The following is a 22,092-nucleotide window of genomic DNA, read 5'->3' on the forward strand; positions in this document are numbered from 1 at the left end:
ATATATTACTGTTGGTGCACAAAGCCACTGCAGGTCTGGGAGATTACTGCCGGGGAGAAGCTTCAGCTCTCTATTTCATTATTTAAGAATAACCAGTAAAAAAGCAACTTATCAAGATCTCTTCTCAGCTACTTCACTCAATGCAGCAGCTAGTGAGAAAAAAAAATATTCAATATTCCTAATAAATAGATCAAATACAAATCCCAAATCTTAGGGGAGGGCCCTCTGTGGGCCATGTAGCCACACATTTTAGGATAGAGTTGGAACCGCTGGGTCGCATTGCTTTGAAGCTATTGAGGGGAAAAATACAATATTTATGAAAAAATATTATTCATAAATAGATAGATGTGTGAAATGTGTGTCTACATGCGGCCCGTGTAGACACACATTTCAGCATAGCGTTCGAGCTATTGCGAAAGAATCCGAATATTTAGGCAAATACGTCATGAATAATGAAAGCACCAATATCCAGTGTTGAGAAATGTGAGCCACATGGAAATGATTCTACAACATGGTTTTATTGATTCATTTATTCTTAATTTGTTTTTACGTCAAGTCTCGTGCATGTCAACCTGTGGGTATCGCAAAATTGCGCATGTGACATTTCAGGTGGTCCCTAACTCGATCGTTCCCGGCCGTCTGTTGAAAGTCGACCCCGCCGCGGTCTGCGACCTTGCCCGTCCGACCCGGGAGTATATTCGTCATGACGGGATGAAGAGGCCCCCGGCATCTCTCCGTGTTGAATCTACTGGAATCTACGGAAACCTTTCAACCGCGCGCCCCCTCGTCAACCGACGGATCCGCTCACGCCTCGGACTGACTTTAGACTCGCCGCGAGACGCTTCGGCGGTTGTTTACGGCCCGGCCGAAACAACGGAGGTTTAAATCCAATGCGACGACGGGTCCGTGTGGCAGTGGTGCCGCCTAGTGGACAGTACGCGTCGTTGGGGTTTTTTTTTTTTTCGGTCAACTCCGACTTCGATCGTACATACGCGAAAGAGGCCGAGCTGGAGCGGAGCTGTCCGGAACATCCGGCTGTAGCTTCTCAACATAAACAGCTATGGCGGAGGCAGCAGCAGCGTCTACGGCGGCTTCTGGAGTAATAGGAGGCTGGACCAAACACGTAACCTGCAGGTAGGAAAAGACGAGCCATTATTGAAATATCGAAGATGATTATGTCGTCTGTCGCCGCAATTTCGGAAACCGGGCTTGTGAGCGACTGACAACAGCGTCTTCTGACGCTCGACTCAGCTGTTGTTTAGCTAGCTGTGCCAACGTTTGCCTACCGTGCTGTTATGTTTTCGGTGTTTATGGTCACATATCAGACTGCAGCGGGAGCTCGGCGGCCAGTTCTACCAGCCGCCTTTTGAATAATTATCACGGCCGGCAGCAACGCCGGAATGTAACGATAGACTACGTCAAAGAGCTGTCACGCAAATCGGTGATTTAAATACCCGTTTACGTTCACGTTGAATGGCTGTTCGGGGACACCCCGGAGCCACGCTTTTCCCTCAAAACTGACGTTAACCGACATCAAGACGGGCGAGTTGAAATTCCTCAGTAGTCCCAGCACATGCTCGGTGCCACGTCCAGGCCAGTGACACCAACGTTAAGAGTCGAATTGTTTGCATTCAGGCACATTCGCCTTGCTTATCGCTAGAGGGGTGTTGGGCTCTTTAAACCTGCGAGGCTCGGCTTGACCCCAAGGATTTGTGAATGACATCTCTGTTGCCATTGTGTGTTTTCAGATATTTCATGCACGGACTTTGCAAAGAAGGAGACAACTGTCGATATTCCCATGACCTGACCAACAGCAAACCCGCAGCCATGATTTGCAAGTTCTTTCAGAAAGGAAACTGTGTGTTTGGGGACCGTTGCAGGTAAAGACACGACTAAGATTTTAGTTTTTATGAATACAACTGCCAAAATAAGTCAAATGTGGATGTATTTATAGCGGCTCAGATGTTTGCATGTTCAAAGTCAGTTGACACAGCCTGAAAAAGCGGTTGCAGTTGTCAGCTGAGCTGCATTATAACTTCACTTCTAAAACTGGCAGTGGTCTCAGCCAAGTGACAGCACAGCAGCTTAGCTGGCGGGGCTTCTCCGAAGTGTTGCAGTTTGCTTCTCAAGTGGATCTGACACCTGAGACTGCCGCTTCCTAATGTCAACATGTTGTTGGTCTGTGTCTGTGGCTGCTCCACGTAGGTCCAAGGGACTAGAGTCGCTCATCTGCGGCATTACAGCGCTGCTCGGCTGGATGAAATCGTGTATTATGAAAAATGCAGGTTTTTATCTTGAGTTTTTTGTAGAGCTAGTGTATGTTCAAAATGCCCGCCGGCTTCCGTCTGATTGTCTCGCCACAGGCCTTTGTTGACATGAAATGGACAATACTTCTAGTACAGGAATGGCCACTTGGCTTATTGACCCTCAAGGATAAATGGGTCTAGCACATAGATGGATGGATATTCTTTTGGGCAAACATGTTGTAGTATTTTATATTTTTGCATTGGTTTTGCGTCCACTCATTTCCCTTTTATTTATTTATTTTTTTTAATGAAAATGAAGTTGTAGTGACTTGAAACTTCGTTAAATATGTAATCCCATTGCAATAAAGAAAAAACACATCATATGCCATGTCCTTATCCATAGGGTTCTTTATGTGCCCTGGGAGATCAGGGTGGCACATGAGGTTGGTTGCGGGTTTGTTAAATACAGTTTGGAAATTAGTTGCATGATGTACCACTATCATATTCAGGTACATATTTTTTTTTAAAAACGTCTAAAATCCAACATGAACCAGACTTCAAAGGAAAAAATGGACGTTCACAGTAAATGATCTGGATCTGCCCCAAAATGTAATGGGTTCTTTCCTGGACCATGCTCCATCCCTCGGCCAACTTTGGTGCAAATTGGTTCAGTACTTTTTGCGTAATCCTGCAGACAAACCAACCAACCAACCAACAGGCATGGTTGATTACATAAACTCCTTGGCAGAGGTAACGAGCAAAACAGTACATTATTGTAACTTCCAAGCTTTCAAGTTTTCAAAGGACACTTCATTCAATTTCGTCAACCTATCAATGGTGAAAGATGGTCCAGGGTACAGTTTGTTTTTAAACACATCTTTGTGTCATTTGTCTTGTCCAGGAACATATGAAAATAGATTCTTTTACTCATCAACATTATTTCAGCCCTGTTTTAGAACAAAGCAGGTTTGGATTAAATTTCTGTGTCTGATCATTGTTAAGCGTCCTTTTTGTTTTGAGAGCTTGAGATGTGTTTCCCTGCCTGACTGGCACCCACAGCCGTCTGTTCATTTCACCGCACTCAAACAATCAGCTCATTTAAAACTTGTCTTTATTAGGCAATCTATCAGTGCCCATCATGTGTTTTTTAAAATGTTAGTTATGCTATCATTACACGTGACGGACTGATTTGAAAAGTCTAAGCTGCATTCTCTGAGAGGAAAAGAGGAAAAGCAGAAACCGCATTCAGTGGCGGCTTGTCTGACAGAAGCAACTTAACCATCTCCGCAAGCGGATTTTTCATACTGGAATTAAGTTGTTGTCGACCCGTGGCTTCCTGAGGAATCTAGAACACTGCGGCATGCTTTGAATATAGTCATCGGTGTATATTTGTAGTAAATGGGCTCAAACATGCAGTGGTAGGGTCCTTTGAGAAACTAATTAGGCTCCCAGTGTGTTGTCAAGCATGAGTGTACCCAGACAGCAGCAGCCAGCTTGTACAGACAGTGTCTGCTCCATGTCTGGCTTCAGGAGCATCCCCATAGTTACCGAGGCACTGGAAGGACCACCCCAACAGCACCGGGGTTGCATTAGTTACTCACATACTTGATCATTGTTCTTGAATTGTCGTACTGTTGCCTGTAGGAAGCCCTTGGTTGAGTGTATATAGCACTAAGCTGTTGTTGTTGTTGTTGTGTTGATAAGTCACATTCCTCCATCATTGTGATGGAGCTGCAGTAAGGAAGGTATCCTCATTATTCCTGTGACCCCCATGGGGCTGTGCACCCTGTATAGCGAGTCCACAGAAAAGCTCTCGCTGTGGGGGCTTATTATGGTTGAATTCCCTGAGCTCTATCTATTGTGACGGGCTCTGTCTCGCTTTCTCACTCTGTCTCTGTGCCGCTCTCCCTCTCTCTCTCTCCTGCAGCCCCCAGGGCCAGACAGAGTGCACTGCAGCCTGCATGGCAATTGCATAACGTTCTCTGTTTCCCTCCTGTTCTCTTTCTGTGAGCCCCCCCCCCCCCCCAGCCCCCGTGCTGTTGCCGGGTTCCCCAGGTTCACTCCACTGCAGCACCCTCCTCTGTCATTTATTTATGCGTAACTCCAGCAGCCCTCCTCCCCTCCCTGCTTATCCAGTGCTCCAGTGGCTCTCTGGGAACCGACTGGTTAACAGTGTGTTGTGATGGTGCTCACCATCATTGAGGAAGCTGGAGCAGAGATAGGCCAGGGCTTCCTTTTTGTATGGTTGTGTGCATAGGCTTTCATGGACTGTTGGTCATGCTGTACTATAGCTATGGAAGTGACTTGTTTTCTATGATGAGGCTGCTCTTACAGGCAGTTCCATGTTGACAGCTGAGGTTCTGTTCTCATCAGGGGGAGCACAATTAATCATATTATAATGATGTAAAAAAAAAAAATACTTCTTTTACTCTGAATCACAAGGATTTTGGTTCAAACCTCTATGCCATCGCAGTTGTTACATTACAATGGTTTTGCTGTCTTTGTATTAGCAGGAGGTTAGTTGCACTTCTCCTATGTTCCATCAGCAAATGTGAAAAGTCTGACAAACACCACATGACAAACTGTGCATGACCAAAGAGGTCATAAACAAAAACAAATTTACCCTGTGTGATGGAGATGAAAGAGCACCCTGAATTCTCACAGTGTCCAGGGCATTTTTTCACCTCAGCTGCAGACAGAACCAGAGCTTTATTTGGAGCAGGGTTTATATTGGAGCCAGGCTTTGATTCAGAGTTCCCCCTCTTCACTGATTAATACAAACTCAGAACCTCCTACATGTTTACTATATATTTAGCTAGCCTTTGTTGATGACTGTCAGAAGCACACACTTTGCCGGCAGCTACCTAGAACATCATTACAAAATACAACACGCTGAAGCTGTGAAGGCTGCGAAGGCTGCAAAGGCTACAACTACACAAACATCCAAAACAAGCCTTGAACAGTACATCACTATACCTGACAATCTCCCATGGAAACAAGTAGATTACAGATTGGGAGATGAAATGTTTTTAGTAGGCAGATCAGATAGAGAAGGCTCGCTGTGCAATAGACGTCCCGTACCATCCAGACCCCTTCTGGACTCCAAATCCCTCCCATCCCCCAGACCCTAACCTGTGAAAGCTGGCACTATGCTCTAAACAGAAACATATTTGCTTTGTCCTCACATACAAAATAGCAGCTAACTAACATGGTTACTACCCAACTAACTTCACTAACTACCAAGTAATGTCAGTCATATAAACAACAAAATCCTACTAATAAATGGAGAAATCTGTCTTTCTGTCCTTGGATTTTCTCGACAACCGCTCATCCCATCGACTTCAACCTGCACGTGTATCGTTGAGGACCCAAGGAATTGCAGTGTGGAATGTGAAGGTTTTTGGTTGAGCGGTTCTCAAGAAAAATATGAATAGGAACATTAAATGACAGTCAGCTTGGGCTGGAGCGACTCATCCACGAAGCCAATGTCATCAGTTACGGCAACGACGCGTTGCACAGATGTCTGCGCCCGGTCAAAGCATGGATTCCTCCGGAAAACAGGCTGCAGCTACAAAACCTGGCACAGGATCATCTAAAGTGTGGGACTATTTTAGACAGAGACCCAAGCTCTGCTAACTGTAAAAGGCTTATCACAGCAGTACAACTTGCTTTGCTCGGTCAGCGAAAGCCTCCCGGAGCGCTTTGTTTAAGATGCAGCAATAGCAAGACAGCACCGTTTACTTTTTATCCCCACCCAAGCAGGATATATTAGGATTATTAATTCAAGCTCCGCTGCTGTTCTGATAACGTAACGTTACACCATGCGTCAACATTTTTATCTGGCCGTTGTATATTTTCTCTTTCCTTTTACGGACATGAATGAAGAAAACAGCTTTATATGACCTTAAATCATTTCAGATATTTTCTTTACTGATGCAAAAATACACTTGCCAGTGATTTTCCTTACTGCATATTACTCCAGTGCTGAAATAAATTCATGTCATACTCATTTTAAGTTTCAAGTTCTTCAGTAAAAATACTGATTCTCCAGTTTAGGGAAAGGGTTACTAAAACACACAGTGATTAAATGAATCTACACTCGCTTACCACTTTATTCAACCTTATTCTCATATTAATGGGATGGACAAAATATTAGGTACACCTCTTAGTATAACCCAGTACAGTTCAACAGCACCACAAATTACAGTCTCCAAAGTGACCATTACATGAATATTTAAAATCAGTACATTTTTCAAACAGATTCAATAAAAACTGAACAGTATAATCCTCATGGAAAAAGAATTTATTGCAGGCCTATTGTCTTATACTGCTTTAGTTTTATCTAGGTGCATTTAATAAACTGGTAAGTGAGTGAATGTGTCACAGTAGTCCTTTAGAAATAGTCAGATACCTGATTGTTGTTGTTGTTAATATCATAAAACAGCAGTAACGTGGAAATTAGATGATGATGATCAGATGATTGAATAAAATATTTAACTACTAACGAGATAACAAGCATGTTTTGAACGGGCATTGCACTACTATCATTATTGTTAAGTTGGCTAGCCCGCTAACGTTACGCTTGCTAGCTTGTTTTGCCTGCAAATGAATCAGGTTTGTGATTTGAACTGTCTCCGTGTGTGCGTGCTTGTGCGCTGTGCAGTTTTACTGACAGTTGGAGCGTAATGAGTGGGAGCCGTGTGTGTACATGTCTGTGTGTTTACGTGTGTGAGTATGGGCATAATGTCCTGATTTTAGGTAAGGTGTAGTCTTTATTATATTTATTTTGGCTTAACCTTTGAATCCATAATGCAAGAAAATGGAACAGTATTCATAGTGTAGCATATGTGTTGTTATTCTACTGTTGTAGGCATATCTGCATCTCACCACTGAGTGTAAGAGATTAACTTCAGTCTAGTTTTGTCTGTGCTTTTTTCATTTTTATGAGACTACTGGTTTTTTGAAGTAACACACTGGTCAATGTGATTCAAAAACCAAAAGGAGCCAGGGTTCCCCTGTAGTCAACAGTTGATGTCCTCAAATTACAGAGCAATAGATTAACAGACATTTTAAAAAAGGAGACGTCCACAGAGGGGAACTTGCTTGTCTAGGGGTGTGATCCTTATCTGACATACCAGGGTTATGTCATTTGAAAATATCCTGGAAATGTACTGGGACATGTATTCCTGCAAAGAGTAGGAAGCTGTGCAGTATGTAACTTTGTGGTATTATTTAGCTGAAATAAGCTCCAAAAACACATCTTAATGAGGAGAGGTGCTGTGACCCAGACTCGCTGAACAGCCTGGCAGCAGTGCAGAGATATTTCCCTCTGAAGTTTTTCAGCGGGCCGCAGCGTTTTAACCACTAAGAGAAGGTTAAAGTCAGAGGTGGCAGCTCATGGCTGTCAATCAATACGTACTACTCCTCTTGCACCAAGGCATCAAGCTAGTATTAGCTGCCGGAAGACGTTGAATCACAGGCCGGCTAGCTCCCGTTTCCTGCATTAGTTGAAACAACGTACAGAAAGAGGACGTAGGTTGAGGGCTGGGTGGAGCGTAATGGAGCAGGGAGGGAGATGAGTCAGAGTGGCTTGCTTTCAAGTCCCATGCCAGTGCTAGTTGCATTTCCAGAAATTATATATTGTAGCTTTTAGCAACATGATTTGCCAGGTAAGTATTTTGTTTGATGAGTGTGGTTATTGTCCACACAGTTTCATATGGATTAATCTATAAAACTGTACTATATCAATATCATTGTATATATAGAGATATAAAACACAATGATGGAGAATCTTTATTGATATCGTTTAAAAACGGGGATAACGGAGCCTATTTTCAGACAGTCTCTCCAGGAAGACATTCATTACGTTGCACTCAGTTTTTCACATTAGACGTGCCACAAAAAGTTGTGTAACAAATGACAAAAGAAGCTAGACACTGGCTCCTCTTTCACCTCCGCACAGTTGGCCAGTCACAGCATGAAATGGGTGTGAATGTCGGTTTTCAGAAAGTTATAGAAAAGGTCGAACACGGACTCCTGCTATCCGATGTGTGGACTGTGTAGGGGGAGGGAGGTTTCTGATGGTATCCCACCATTAGACATGCAGTTTGAAAGGAGGATAATTCCCACTTTAGTATGAAATTTTATTTCGGTAATGTCATGCCCTATAGCCTGTTTCAACCCATGTATGTGTGAAGGTCCCAAAAAAACAATCTTACGTCAACTGGGAAAAACACAAGATGTTGGTCCTATATAAAGCTTCTTGTCTAGCTCTGCACTGTGATTTACTCAATAGAATATTGTGATTTCCTACCATGAAGCCTTTATCTTTCAGGCCAAGGCCATTCAAAATAGAGCATGTGATCTCTGCCAAATCTGCGGGGGAAAAACCACATGAAAAAAGGTCCTAAATAATTTGTACAAGTAAATTTCATTTGTACGAGTGTATACATTTTGATAAGGACACTGGATTAGTTTTAATTTGCTACCTCCGCCAAGGAGGTTATGTAATCACCTGCGTCTGTTTGTTTGTCGGTTGATTTGTTTTGTTTGTCAGCAGGATTACACAAAAAGTACTGAATGGATTTGCACCAAACATGGTGGAGGGATGGAGCATGGGCAGGGAAGAACCCATTACATTTTGGGGCAGATCAGGATGATTTACAATGAGTTTGAATTTTTCTCTCTGAAGTCTGGTGTATGTTGTTTAACACTGGCCTTGGCAGACTTTTTCCAGTTTGTATTGTTCCATATACAGACAAATTTCACGTTGTCTGTTGTGTTCTTGTCTCTGTAACATTATATAACATCATAATATGTTTCCCTTATGTTTTTGACCTTGGCCACTGAAGGATATTTTATATGTTTCTGAGGTTGTGAAACATAGACCTTCATCTGTTATCCTCTACACAGCTAGAGTGCGAGGAGCAACCTACAGCTAAAGACAGCCCAGCATTGGATATGCCAGCTTACATTCCAGTTACATGCTTACTATTTACAGGGGCAGAAGGAGTACCAAAATATTATTTTCAGTTAGAAGCACTAGTGCCCCAGGTCCTGTCTTTGACAGAGGCCATATCAAACTAAAAACAGTGTTCTGGTTTATACTGAAGGTCAAACTCAGTGTGGTGTCTTGGAGATTGTCTTTGTCCTCTGTGTCTGTATACTTCAATCTCAATGTAGTGTAACAATAATGGTCACTGGGACAAACATTGATCCATTGTATCTGTCAGTCTACATTTTTAAGAGTTTTTCTCTGAGGTCCGGCAATTTTTGAATCCATTTTTACTGAAAACATAGAACAGTTCAGAGAGACTGAATATTCAGGAACAAAAAGATATGTTTTGAGTTTTCAACATGCATTTAGCCACTACAATCAAGAGACCGTGTTTGTTACCATTTTAAGCTGCTGCAGTGTCAAGAGGTTATGCACGAATTACGTCAAAGGAATTTGTAACATTTTAAGTTCAAAGTTCAAACCGACCCGGGTACTTTTCCTAGACGCTACATCTCAGACGGAGTGGTCAGTCAGCAGTGATAAATCAGGTGCAGTGGTTATAAACAGGAACACCTTTGAATGCATACTGTACACAAGAGCATGACCTTAAACAGGCCATTTTCAGCGATGCCGCTTTTCTTCACACAAACAGTCCTTTAGTTGATAATTATGCACAGTTTGAGTGTTTAGTGCCTTAAGACTGTAAAGTCTGTGGGGGATATTAATGATAAACTTACTGTGTGAAACCACTCAGCTGATAGCCGAAAATTCTCTTCACTTCGTGTCAGACCACAGTCTGCTCATGCAGATGAACATATCATGTCTGTTGCATTCCCAACTCTTACTCGCATACACTGTTTGGGTTCTCGCTACTGTCACTCGGTTTCGATTGTATCATGAAATAGTGGGCCAGGATAAATCGCTACACGTAGGGCTAATGCTGTCTCCGAGGGGAGATACCTCTGGAGAGTGTCAGCTGAGACATATCAATCAATCAGTCAATCAATCTTTATGTATTAAATTAATATAGAACCTTTCATACAAGCTGAATACAATTCAATGTGCTTTACTAGTGACTGACAAACCAATAGGATGGTTATAATGGACTGAATGCACACCAAGATACAAAAAGAAAAAACATGACAAAAAAATAAAAATATAGTAGTAAGTCTGAGCACAATAACCGATAATTATCTGTTTGTTGTGGCCAATACCAATACAACAACCGATGATGATCATCGGTTCACCTTAGTTTTTTTTTTTTTTTTTTAATATGTAGAGTAATTAATGCATGACCAACGCTCCTTATTGACCGGCATGTATAGGCTACAAAAACCATTAGAACAACTTAGATAAATGATGCCACAGGGCTAGCAGCCCTTGTGTAAAGTGGCAGTGACACAGAGTGAGAAAGGCAGACATGCAAAAATCTCACGCAGAACCCGGTTTTCAGTGGCGTCCGCAGCCAAGGCTCTGCGTTATCAGACGTAAACCTGACAGGGCTTGAGAGTATCTGCAGAGAAGAACGGCAGAGAATCCCCAAATCCAGGTGCGCAAAACTTGTCTCGTCATACTCAAGAAGACTCGAGGCTGTAATCGCTGCCAAAGGCGCTTCAACTAGAGTAAAGGGTCTGAATACTTATGTCATTGATGTACTGTTGGAATGGTAGAAGTTTGTTTCACGAACCCTTGGGGTTTTACTATTCTGTGTTGCACATATTTAATGTCTCAAAATGATGTCTTTGGATTGTTAGTTATCAACTTTGGCTTGGCTGTTTATAATCAAAGCTCCTCCTTTCCGCCGTATATTTCCCTGCTTATTGCTCCGGTTGTAACTTCACTGTCTTAGCGTTGTTGGACAGTAGATCGTTTGAACTGTAACAATCCTGGTCCTGTGTGACTTCTCAGGTTTGAACACTGTAAACCGGCAAAAAACGAGGAGCTGCCTGCCCCCCAGATGCTGCCGCTGTCCTCCGTCTCGCTGGCCGGCCCGTCAGACCCAGAACCCAGTGGGCCAACACCTGGCCCAGGGGCACAAGACTGGGTCAACGCTGCTGAGTTTGTTCCAGGACAGCCATACTGTGGACGGGGTGAGTGATCAGCATTGACCAAGTGTGAAATTGATGCTCACATTTGAACATCATCCTAGATTCACACTTTTACCATCTTTTCATCGCTTCATAACATCAAGACACAACCACCTGCACCATTTTATGCTCCAAGTTCATTTATTTCTTTATCACAGGCAGCCATTCAAATCACACAAATCTCCTGTTATTACTTATTTCTGTCTATAATGATGTATCAAGGCCTCCAGTTTGACTGTGAGCTTTCTGGTTTCATGGTGGACAGAGATTACAAAGATACAGTGGCCAGGGAAATAAATCAAGCAATCAACGAATAAAAACAATGCTCCTTTCCCTATAATCTCCCCGTGAAGCCGAGATGAAAACAGTCTTTGTCCGTTGAGTTTCTGATGCTCCTCAACCAGGTTAAGACAGTTTGTCCTCTGAGGACAGAGATGGTATACTGGAGGTCAGAGTCAGTGTGAAATTACGTGTTTTTACGCTTCAGTAGTGCTTAAATGCCACTGACGTCTCGCATCCGATGTGACTTTTGGGTAAGGGAACTTTTTTTGGTGCCGCTCAAACAACCTCTTGCGTGTTTGTCCATTTGGGTTGGGATTTGAGTTCATTTAAGCTTGTGTGAAAGCACTATTCCAAACTCCGGTTCAGGGGCCAAACAGCCAGACCAAGACCACCTGAAAAGGAGTCGATTTGCCTCCGAGTGCGCTACTCTCGGTTTGTTTCCATTAAGTCAGTGTAAACACAAAACGACTACAACTGTGATGCGACAATGTATCTTTTTTTCTTCCCTGTGATCTGTATCAAGTCAACTGAGCAAGATGCCTGAATGCCACTTTAATGATGCTTTGTAGCTTGCACTCTGGATGGGGTTCATCCACTGTCTGAAATGTTGTGTTTGAGGCCTGTCTGTATAGTAAATAAAAGTTGAGAGCAGGAGAGAAGGTTAAAATAGGGAAGGTGTGTCCTCAGATCAGATTCTCCTCATTTTGCAAGATTGTGCAAAAGCATGTAAGAATGAGAAGTTGTAGCTTTCCGATTAACTTAACAAAATAAATGTTTGCAAAATGTGTTTCTCTATAATGATGGGTTGCCTGGGTCCAGCTGAGCAAGCGAAGGTGGAGAGCTCCGTCCCTCTCATTGAGGAGTTTGACAGTGACGCTGCACTGGACAACAAACAGTTGAGGAAGCAGCTCTGTCCGTATGCAGCCGTCGGTGAGTGCCGCTACGGAATCAACTGTGCCTATCTCCACGGCGACGTGTGTGATATGTGTGGCCTTCAGGTGCTCCACCCCACTGACAACAACCAGCGCTCCGAGCACACTAAGGTAACGGTTACAGAGGCAACCTGCTGGTGGATCCACATTAACCATGCTGGGGTGTGCATTCGCTGTCCCACTGTCACACATGTCCCGCAGTACTCTGGAATCATTAGAGGGGGATCCCAGCATAAAGCAAAAGTCAAAGAACTTGCTACCTTTACTGAATGTCTGGGAATATCAAAATGCCTTCATACCTATCCCTTATATTGTTTTCAGTATATTCATTCCTCTAGCTCGTGGGATCTGTAGAATATCTAGATTTCATAGGTGCTTTTCCATTCATTTGCTTTGCCCCAGTAGAACACAGTAAAAAAAGGATCGGCATTTGACCGTGTTTATTATAGCCCTGATACACAGCCTTAGGACTGGCGGAGGACATCTCTAGTTTCCACATGTTACCTAGGTTTGATAATTTGGCTTAAATAGCTGTCCTCCATTTTGCCTTTATAAATAGAATAAATATGGGCTAGTTTACTGATGGGACGACAGAGCTTGCAATGGATGAAAGTGTTGGTGTGATCCCCTGCTTGAGTACAAAGGATGCCCTGTTACACTTAAAGACATGAATACTGAATTTGGTCAGATCATTACGGATCAGACCCCCCGCCCGTTGACGTTGCTTTGCATTGCAGCAAATTTGAGCCAGGTTCAACTCTTTAGCCTGACAAGAACCACAGCCGTCTCAGCACGATGGTCCTAATGAAAATGAATGAGGGGGCTGTGTTTTTTTTTTTTTTTTTAATGAAGTGCTACTGTCATCTTGAACACAGCCTGAGCACAAAACACAGTCTAGTCTATAAGAAGTTTATTAACGCATTTGAGGACCTCAGTTGAACGGAACACTGGTGAAATGGAGAAGAGGTTGCGGTTTGATGATTGAACTTTCCTCGCTCCTAGGCATGCATCGAGGCCCATGAGAAAGACATGGAGATTTCATTTGCCATCCAACGCAGCAAGGACATGATGTGCGGTGTGTGTATGGAGGTGGTGTTTGAGAAGGCCAACCCGAGCGAGCGCCGTTTTGGCATCCTCTCCAACTGCAGCCACTGCTACTGTCTAAAGTGCATCCGCAAGTGGAGGAGTGCTAAGCAGTTTGAGAGCAAAATCATCAAGTGAGTCACTTACGCGTGACAAATTAGGGTTTGGGAAGTGAGGGGATTTTTTTCTTTGGAATGCCTCTGTTTGTTTGTTATGAGACCCTTAAGCGTCTTTGTTTCCCCAGTAGGTTCCATTACTCTCAAACTTCAATTTTCTTCAGGATCTTAAGATGCTTTCTGTACATCCACAATTTTTTTTTTTTTTTTCATGCAGGGTTTTTCACAACTTTGCAAAAATTGATACACAGCCACAGGCTCTGAAATAATTTCTGAACATCATTTCGCAAGCTTGACATCTTATTGATCCTCATTTGAGGCCACACATTTCTCTCCCATGGTTATTTATGAGAGTTTCTTTCTGATAAAGATAATATGGGAACCCCTTTGCAAAGCAGAAATGTATTGCGAATAGATGGGCATTTGGTTGACAGGGTGGGTTCTTACTGAAATGTGAAGGTCAGGATATCACACTGGCCCAGTCCTAACGACTACACAACTAGTCTTTTACTAATCGTAACATTACTTGTACCCAACTACAATGTTCTGCTTTTTCTTTGCAGGTCTTGCCCAGAGTGTCGAATCACATCCAACTTTGTCATCCCAAGCGAGTACTGGGTGGAAGATAAGGATGACAAGCAGAAGCTCATCCAGAAATACAAGGATGGCATGGGGTACACTGACATTTCCTATACTGAGGGACCGTAGACGATACTCATCCATACACTCTCTACACATACTAAAACAATAACACTATCAGTGCCTCATTGAAGCCTGATTTCTACCAACTGGTTAGTGTCTGCCGTGGGAAGCAACAAATCAGAGAAACAGGGACACAATCCATTAGGTTTTTCTGCACCTTTTGGCTTTCACTAAAGCTGAAGCTGGTTTTTCTTTTCCTTTTTTAAAAGGCATTTAATGAGGCTTATATTTAAATCTGGTCTTCAAAAAGCTGGCTTTCTAAACAGCTGAGTATCAGCAATTAAAAATCCATTATTTTCCCTGCAGGATGGCGCAGAGAGATTTTGAATAAAAAGCCGTTGTGGGTGGATGTGATCAAAATCATCACTGGAGCAGGGTGGTGAATCTGCGGGGGTGGGCAGTAGTGATGGAAAACTGTGCGGGGCGTGGGGGGGGGTCAGGATTTTTAAAACAACTGTCCAGTGCATACCTTCACTCTGAAACACTTCTCCACTGAGAAATTATCCATCTGCTAAAGATCGATTAGTGTTGCTTGATGCCTCTGGTGTGTTCTTGTGTTACATTTTGAGACGCTCTAACTTGATTTGTGTATCCTCCAGGAGTAAACCGTGTCGATACTTTGACGAGGGTCGCGGGACGTGCCCTTTTGGCTCAAACTGCTTCTACAAACATGCCTTTCCCGACGGACGGCTGGAGGAAGCTCAACCCCAGCGAAGACAGACCGGATCCAACAGCAGAAACCGGGTAACGCTCGCTCCTAAAATTCTGTCATTTCACCAGCAAGCACACTCACGAAACGCATCAGTGCTACCAAGAATGTCACAGTTTGTGTTGATCTGATAGCGAACGCTTTCACTACTAGGGCAGATACTCATGGGAACATAGTCAAAAGCCATTTCTTTGCTTTATCTCTGCTAGCAACAACCTTGACAACACCCCCTCCACTGCAGCGCCCTCTGCTGGATTGTGGAAAGTAGAGCGTGTAATAATATGTAGGGTAACCAGAACAACAGGAACACCTCTGAGGTGTAATGCAAAACAGTAACCCTGCCATAAAAACGACTTTGCTTAATATATTCTGTATTTGCAGAGTATGTAGAGTAAGATTTTTTGTTTGTTTGTTTTTATTTATATGTTGACCCAGTATTAGGAACACCTTATAATATATTGCTGTCAAGTACAACCTCACCTTAAGCTGCAGCCTTAAAAGTGACCTCTGATTGCCCAGTCAAATCTTATATTAAAACTCTGTTTATTGTCTTGCTTCACTATCAGCAGTTTGTTTCTTCCTCCTAGCAAGAGGACCTAGTGTATTGTAACTTTGGTGAATGGTGACTTGTTGGGAGTGGTAAGCACATCAACTCTATGATATGTGGGAATATAAAGTCCACGTGACACTTTGCTGAATTATTTTGACCTCCTTTTTAAAAATCTGGGGATTTTTCAGTTAAAACCTTCGGTGAAACTATTGAGCATTAATTACAGTTGTATGCAAAAGTTTGGGCACCCCTGGGGAAATTCCATATTCTGTTGATTTTGGAAGTGAACAGAAAGAAATACAACCCCTGCAGCAAACACACATCAACAGTGAATGTTTCTTCAGATGGTAATGTTCCATTACTTTTAATTTCATCAACCTAAAAATACAAATAATAATTGAACAGTAATTGTGGCATGTGAAAAAGTTTGAGCACCCTACTAAGTCAGTACTTACTACTACTACTTAGTACTTACTGAGATATTTTTAGGCTGTCCTGCAGGCCCAGCATGGTTGAGACCTACCCACACAATTTCAGTGATGTTCAAGTCAGCGGGTGTTTCTGGAAGTATTTAACGCTGATTTTTTTTTTTTTTTTTTTAAATGTTTGTCCGATCATTGTCCTGTTGTAGAAACCAGCCTCTTTTCAGTTTGACTTTGCTGAATGATCGCAGGACATTTGCATCCAGAATCCCTTCCTCCCTCTCTCCGTGCTGCATTTGCTGTGCCACTGGTTGCCGCACAACCCCACGGCAGAATATTCCCACCCACCATGTTTAACAGTTCTTCTCATCAGATGCCGATCTGTTTTTGCTCCAGACACAGCTTTGGTGACTGTGGCCAGAGAGCTCAGTTTTAACTTCATCTGTCCTTAGCACTTGTTTCCAGAATGACTCCAGATGCTGACTTTTGCATTGAGGTCGCAGGTGAGGTTTCCCTCTGATGACTCTTCCATGTAGACCTTGTCTGTGCATCAGCGCCGCACAGTGCAACGGTGCACCACCACTCCCGTGTCGGCTAAACCTTCCAGCAACAGGGTTTGGCTCTGCCTTTCTGTCCAGCAGATGACCATCAGCTAATAATTCCTAATGACAGTTGACTCATCAGGACTTGTAAGGCAGCTCCATTAAGGCCTAACGAGTTAATGAAGTGTTTTCCTAGTAGAAGGGTGCCCAAACCTCTGCGCATGCCATGTGTTGTGGCAGTTATGTTTTTCTTTTTTTCTTTTTTTTTTATGGTCATGAAATAAAAAGTAATGGAGCATTAACATTTTGAAGACAGGCTGATTTCTGATGTGTGTTGGATTTACTACTTTTCAGTTTCCAAAATCAGCAAAATGTGCCCCGAGGTGCCCAGACTTTCTCATACTGTAAATTATAGAGGGGTTGGTTTCTGTCTGTCTGTCTTGTCACTCAGTGTCGGGTCTGTTTGTTGAATTTGTTAAATAATAAATGAGAGGAAAAATACTCATACTCGTGGAAACTTCAATTACAAATACTGAACAGATTTGTGATGCAAATCAGAGCACAATGTCTTCCCTCATCGAATCAATCCTGTGTGAATTCAGTCTTTCATAAGCTTCATACGTTGTTTCATAATTTGTATCATTAAAGTTCAGTTGATGTGTTGATGACAAAATATGGCTAGCTATGTACTCTAGAAACCATATCTGACAGGGAGGGGAAACACTGAAAAGTTTAGCATGCCACAATAATGAAAACTGATAGAAGTTTTGATTACGTTGGTAAATATTCTGAGACACTTCAACCGAGATTAAAGGATTATGAGCTGCTAAATCAAATTCTTGACTAATGAGATGCTCAGTCAGAGTTTGACTTTCTAAGTCTAAATGAAAGTTTTTTTTTTTCTTTTTAAATCACGATAATGAGATACTGAGGAATTTTTTTGAGATAGGAAGTCAGAAATATCAGAAAATGAAATGTTGCTTTATCTCGCAATTGTGACTTAGAGTCTAGAATTAAGTCCGATTTCTGACTTGGTATCACAGCGTCTTTTTGACTTTCCCCTCTCCCCTCAGAACGCGAGGCGAACACCGCTGTGGGACATCTATGATGAGCGGGAAAGCACCGATTCCTTCGACAACGAGGACGAGGAGATGGTGACATTTGAGCTGAGCGAGATGCTCCTCATGCTGCTCGCCGCAGGAACCGACGACGAGGTGACAGATTCAGAGGATGAATGGGACTTGTTTCACGAGGAGCTGGACGATTTCTATGAAATTTACCTATAGCAGCCCCACCCACTAACCTCCCCAGTCCCCATGTATACTAGAAACTAGAATGGACTGTCTTGTGTGAGTGATGGACAGTAGCTTTTCCCCACCCCTTGTATTGTGGCAGTGCCTTTAAGCAGGCCATTAATAAATGAACTTAAAAAAGATAAAATAAAAAAAAAAAAATAAAAAATCCAACAAGTCAGTGCGCTCGTGCTAAACATTTTCTAGACATCTATCCTTGTGAGTCTATCTTGTGCGGTTCATGTTAAAAGGAAGAATATAAAAATAACAAAATGAACTCAGTATAAGATTCAACAAAAATTATAACTTTCTTCAAATATTGCTAATAAAAATGGTTAAGTTCATTTGTGGGTGTGGGTTTGACTTGTTTATCATCTACCCAGGTGTTTGTACATAATACTGAATCTCTGAGGATGCACTCGAACTTACTCAGCACCATTTACTGTAATAGTGATGGGCGTGGTGTAAGATTTTACATACGGTTTCTGAAGGCCGAAACTTTTTTTTTCTTTACTAAAGTTGCTGATAGCCAATATATTGTGCTGATGTTTAATACATTTACCATAATCACTTTCATGTTGTACTTAAAAGTATTTAATGTACCCCCTAGAGTTCTATACTTTCTTTTTTCAGGATTACAAAACCTTTCATGAGACATTTGGCTCATAATGGAACAAAAACTGTCCATCAAAGCCCAAGAAATGAAACGCTTGTGGGGTTTGTGGCTATGGAGAGCAGGGGGAACGCTGGCCCTGATCCTGGATGGCCGTCTTTGTTACTCGGACATTTCGGTCACCGAGTGGCTCATAAAATTAGTCACTGGAGGAATGTTGAAAATATGAACACACCAGATGGTTGGCTGCAGTCTTGGAGACCTATAAGGGGGGCAAAAACAGTGATGTTGAAATTATGCTTATCAATGTGTAACAAAGATTTGGAGTTGTAGAAACAGCATGGGAATGTTTAAATATGTGCACAAATCAATGAAAAGGCAGAGAAAAAAAAAATTTGCCCTGGTTTTACAGACGAAAGTACTTGTTTTTCTCAGTCTTTGTGTAACCTCTCTGTTGGTGTAATTTGTAATTAACATGTATTTGCACAACTACAGCTTTTTTTTTTTTTTTTTTTTTACACATTCATAAACTTTAACTTCTCATTCAGAGCTTTTTCAAAGGCTGATCTGCAACCATAGGCTATGAATTGAAATTTCTCCAGCACACTGATTATGCTGCTCAACGCTGCCTCTGGTGACTGGAAGCTATATTACAACAATACTACTGAACAAAATGGTAGTCACCTTTTATACACTGTAACTTTCTGATTGGCGGCCAATTTGGTAACAAATTCACGAGCTGCTCAGTGACTGAAGTGTCTGGGTCAAAGAGATGGTGATCTTGGACCATGATGCGTTGTGTGACAGGTCTTGGAACAGGGCTAGTAATGAATATTCAAAGTGGCTGTGAGCTAAGTAAACCCCACCCCCTGCTTCTCCCACCTCTGTAAACCCATTAAGTCTGGGAAACATATTGCCTCTGGATAAGGAATGGTTTTACTGTGCTACTAAGGTAGAATCTTATGTTAGGTTTCCCAGATACCTTTGTCTTTCTGTGATCAGAGTCCCACCTGTAGTTTTGCTTAAAAAATCCAATCGCCCCCATACATCAGCAAACTGCTCCATCCATCAAATAGACACGATAAAGGAGAGCTTGATTTGAAATGTTTTCCCTTCCACCATTCTGAATCTCTGCCTCCAGGAACATCGGTGGTACCAAAAGGCAAGTCCCTCCTCAGAACCAGGCTAAAGAGTCACCACTTGTGTTTAAAAATTCATCAGCGGACTTACAGTGCTGAGAATCAAGAAGCTGAGAGACTTCATCTCCCACAACACCAGTGTGAAGTGTTCTCTCTTGGCTTCACTGAGCAATGCATTTTAAGCTTTGATGCTGAGATGCTCATCTACTGACTCCTGATAGCTGGTCTCATCCTGTTGAACCCCGTTGGAATGCATATGTTTATACTGAAATGTGTGTTTTCTATGTTCCACAGCCATCCATCTTAACTTGAAATTAAAGTTTATTATCAATCTCTGTACTGCGTGGAGTCTTAAGTCCTCATGCGTCTGTTGTCTGTTCGAATTACATGAAATGATTTCAAGTTGAAAATAGGTCTTCAAATTATTAGTTAACTGAGTCGAGACTGAATACTTCTCGAGTTTTTTCAGTAGTTTTGTTACCAACAATGGATCAAATGACTGTGTGGGGTGAAACGTTTTGCTCATAGTCAAAAACACAGAGAATTATCACCAACTCTGCAGTTCCCCTCGGCTCCGCTGAGCTTTTTAGTGTCTCTTACGTCCTTGTTTTGCTTTCATCAGCGCCCTCAAACTCCACTCTTATCAGCGTTGTTTCCGGTAGCAGCAGGCAGCTGTTTCCAGTGGAAACCCCCTGTTACCCACTGAGCACTACTTGCCCAGCACCGAACAGCAGACACACAAAGTTAGGGGCCAGCTGGTGAACGTAGTGGTTTGTTTAGCAGCTAAAAAGCAGGATTTGGTAGAGATCAAACCAAAGCTAAAAGGAGAGTGAATATCAGACTTAAACTCATCAGGTGGACACAAACACCAGATCCAAATGCATAATTAAGTTGGTCTGTATCTGCTGGGTATGTAAATAGGCAACTGTTTGCTAACATATCAACTATAACATCTTTGTATACCAATCCAGCGATTGAACTGCTCACTTCTCTTTGATGTACAGTATACAAACTGTTACGTGGTTGGCTGGAAAGGGCCACAGGACTATTCAAATCAACACTAACTTGTATATTGTCACTCGGGGCCGGATTATCAACAGGGCAAAGCAGGCGTCTGCCTCAAAGATCCTGGCTTACTGAGTGACGACTGGTTAGTTTTAATTTAATTGAAGCTTTATTCAGAGATACGCATCACCACAGGACAATATCAGCTGATGTATGTTGACATCGTATGATGACATCAGGTGGATGTCATCGCACCTCACGAGGTCTGCAAGAATATGTAGAAAAGCTACCCCGGTGATGGCGTAGATTGTAACAAAGGAACTCCACGTATTTGACATCAGCTCACGGGGTCTGTGATATTCTTGCAGAGGTTTGAATCGGTGCCATTTGGAGTAAACTAATGTGGGTGCTTTGAATAAAAGTTTGAGAACACTAGCTCACAAATTCAGTGAGTTACAGGTACTGAAGCAAAAAGTTCTAAAACCATATGAAGCGCAGAGAAACAGCTAAAGGATTGAAGGAATCATCGGAACTGGTCCACATCTCTGTTTATGAGTCTACCATAGCTTGCCAAAGATCACCCTGGCAGTCCACAACGCTACTGGGATAGGGCTCTGTGGACTTGGTGGAGTCAGGGATGTTGTTGGGTGGTTGTTTGCTGGTTGGTTGATGCAGAAGGACAATGACCCTAAACACTGAAATAAATCTACTACAGAATGACTTTCGACAAAGTAAATCCACCTTCTGGAGTGGCCCAGTCAGAGCCCAGACCTTAACCCGACAGAGAACATGTCTGAGCTGAAGCAGCTCTGCAGGAAGAACGCTCCAACGTTCCCCCTGAACGCTGTGCAGGTCCGATCGGCAGCTGCAGAAGGCCTAGGTCCGAGGTTCCTGCTGCCAAAGGAGGTTCCACCACTCATTAAATCCAAGGGTTCACTTACTTTTTCCACCAGCACTGCCAATGTTCAAATGGTTGTGCTCAATGACAGCACTAAAAATGATCAGATCATATTTTAAGACCAATTGAGGCAGAAAACCAGGCCATTCCGAAGGCTTCACTGACTTGTTCTTGTTTTTTTGTTTGTTTTTTGTCATTGTAACTCACCTTTTATCAGTCGTATTTCTTGTGTTTTATGTGTGTTATCATTTATACCTGTGCTTATGCTGTAACTGAACAAGCATCATTGTCTAAACATTTCAAACGCCAACAGGCTTTGGCCACGACTTTGAATGAAGACAGAGAGGGGATTCAGACATGGACTGATCGTTTCCCCCACGTTAAGATGCTGATTGAAATGCGTGGTTACTGTTTATTTTTTTTCCTTTCATCTGTGGGCTAAGTGATTGATTGGAAAGCGAATCAGCAGAAAAGCAG

General features: G+C 42.5%; 1 protein-coding gene across 2 annotated transcripts; it reads left to right on the forward strand.

The window, feature by feature from the left end:
- Positions 1-989: 989 nt before the first annotated feature.
- mkrn1 (makorin, ring finger protein, 1) lies at positions 990-20,036 on the forward strand. Of its 2 annotated transcripts, XM_040148480.1 has the most exons (9): positions 990-1,134; positions 1,749-1,880; positions 11,152-11,333; positions 12,432-12,655; positions 13,547-13,761; positions 14,307-14,417; positions 15,045-15,189; positions 17,742-17,882; positions 19,715-20,036. In XM_040148480.1, exons 1-9 carry the CDS (start codon positions 1,061-1,063, stop codon positions 19,760-19,762), a joined length of 1,272 nt encoding a protein of 423 aa, XP_040004414.1. In that variant the 5' UTR covers positions 990-1,060; the 3' UTR covers positions 19,763-20,036. The 2 variants fall into 2 exon arrangements, with proteins under 2 accessions (XP_040004414.1, XP_040004403.1); XM_040148469.1 differs by lacking the exon at positions 19,715-20,036 and having other exon boundaries at positions 991-1,134; positions 17,742-18,304.
- The last annotated feature ends 2,056 nt before the right edge of the window (positions 20,037-22,092 follow it).

This window comes from Xiphias gladius, chromosome 2 (assembly GCF_016859285.1).
Source record: "Xiphias gladius isolate SHS-SW01 ecotype Sanya breed wild chromosome 2, ASM1685928v1, whole genome shotgun sequence".
Taxonomy (NCBI): Eukaryota; Metazoa; Chordata; class Actinopteri; order Istiophoriformes; family Xiphiidae; genus Xiphias; species Xiphias gladius.

Coding starts and splice junctions, on each gene's coding strand:
- mkrn1 (XM_040148469.1), top strand. CDS start 1,061: ATGGCGGAGGCAGCAGCAGCGTCTACGGCGGCTTCTGGAGTAATAGGA. Junction 12,656..13,546: donor AGCGCTCCGAGCACACTAAG/GTAACGGTTACA, acceptor CCTCGCTCCTAG/GCATGCATCGAGGCCCATGA. Junction 14,418..15,044: donor AAATACAAGGATGGCATGGG/GTACACTGACAT, acceptor TGTATCCTCCAG/GAGTAAACCGTGTCGATACT.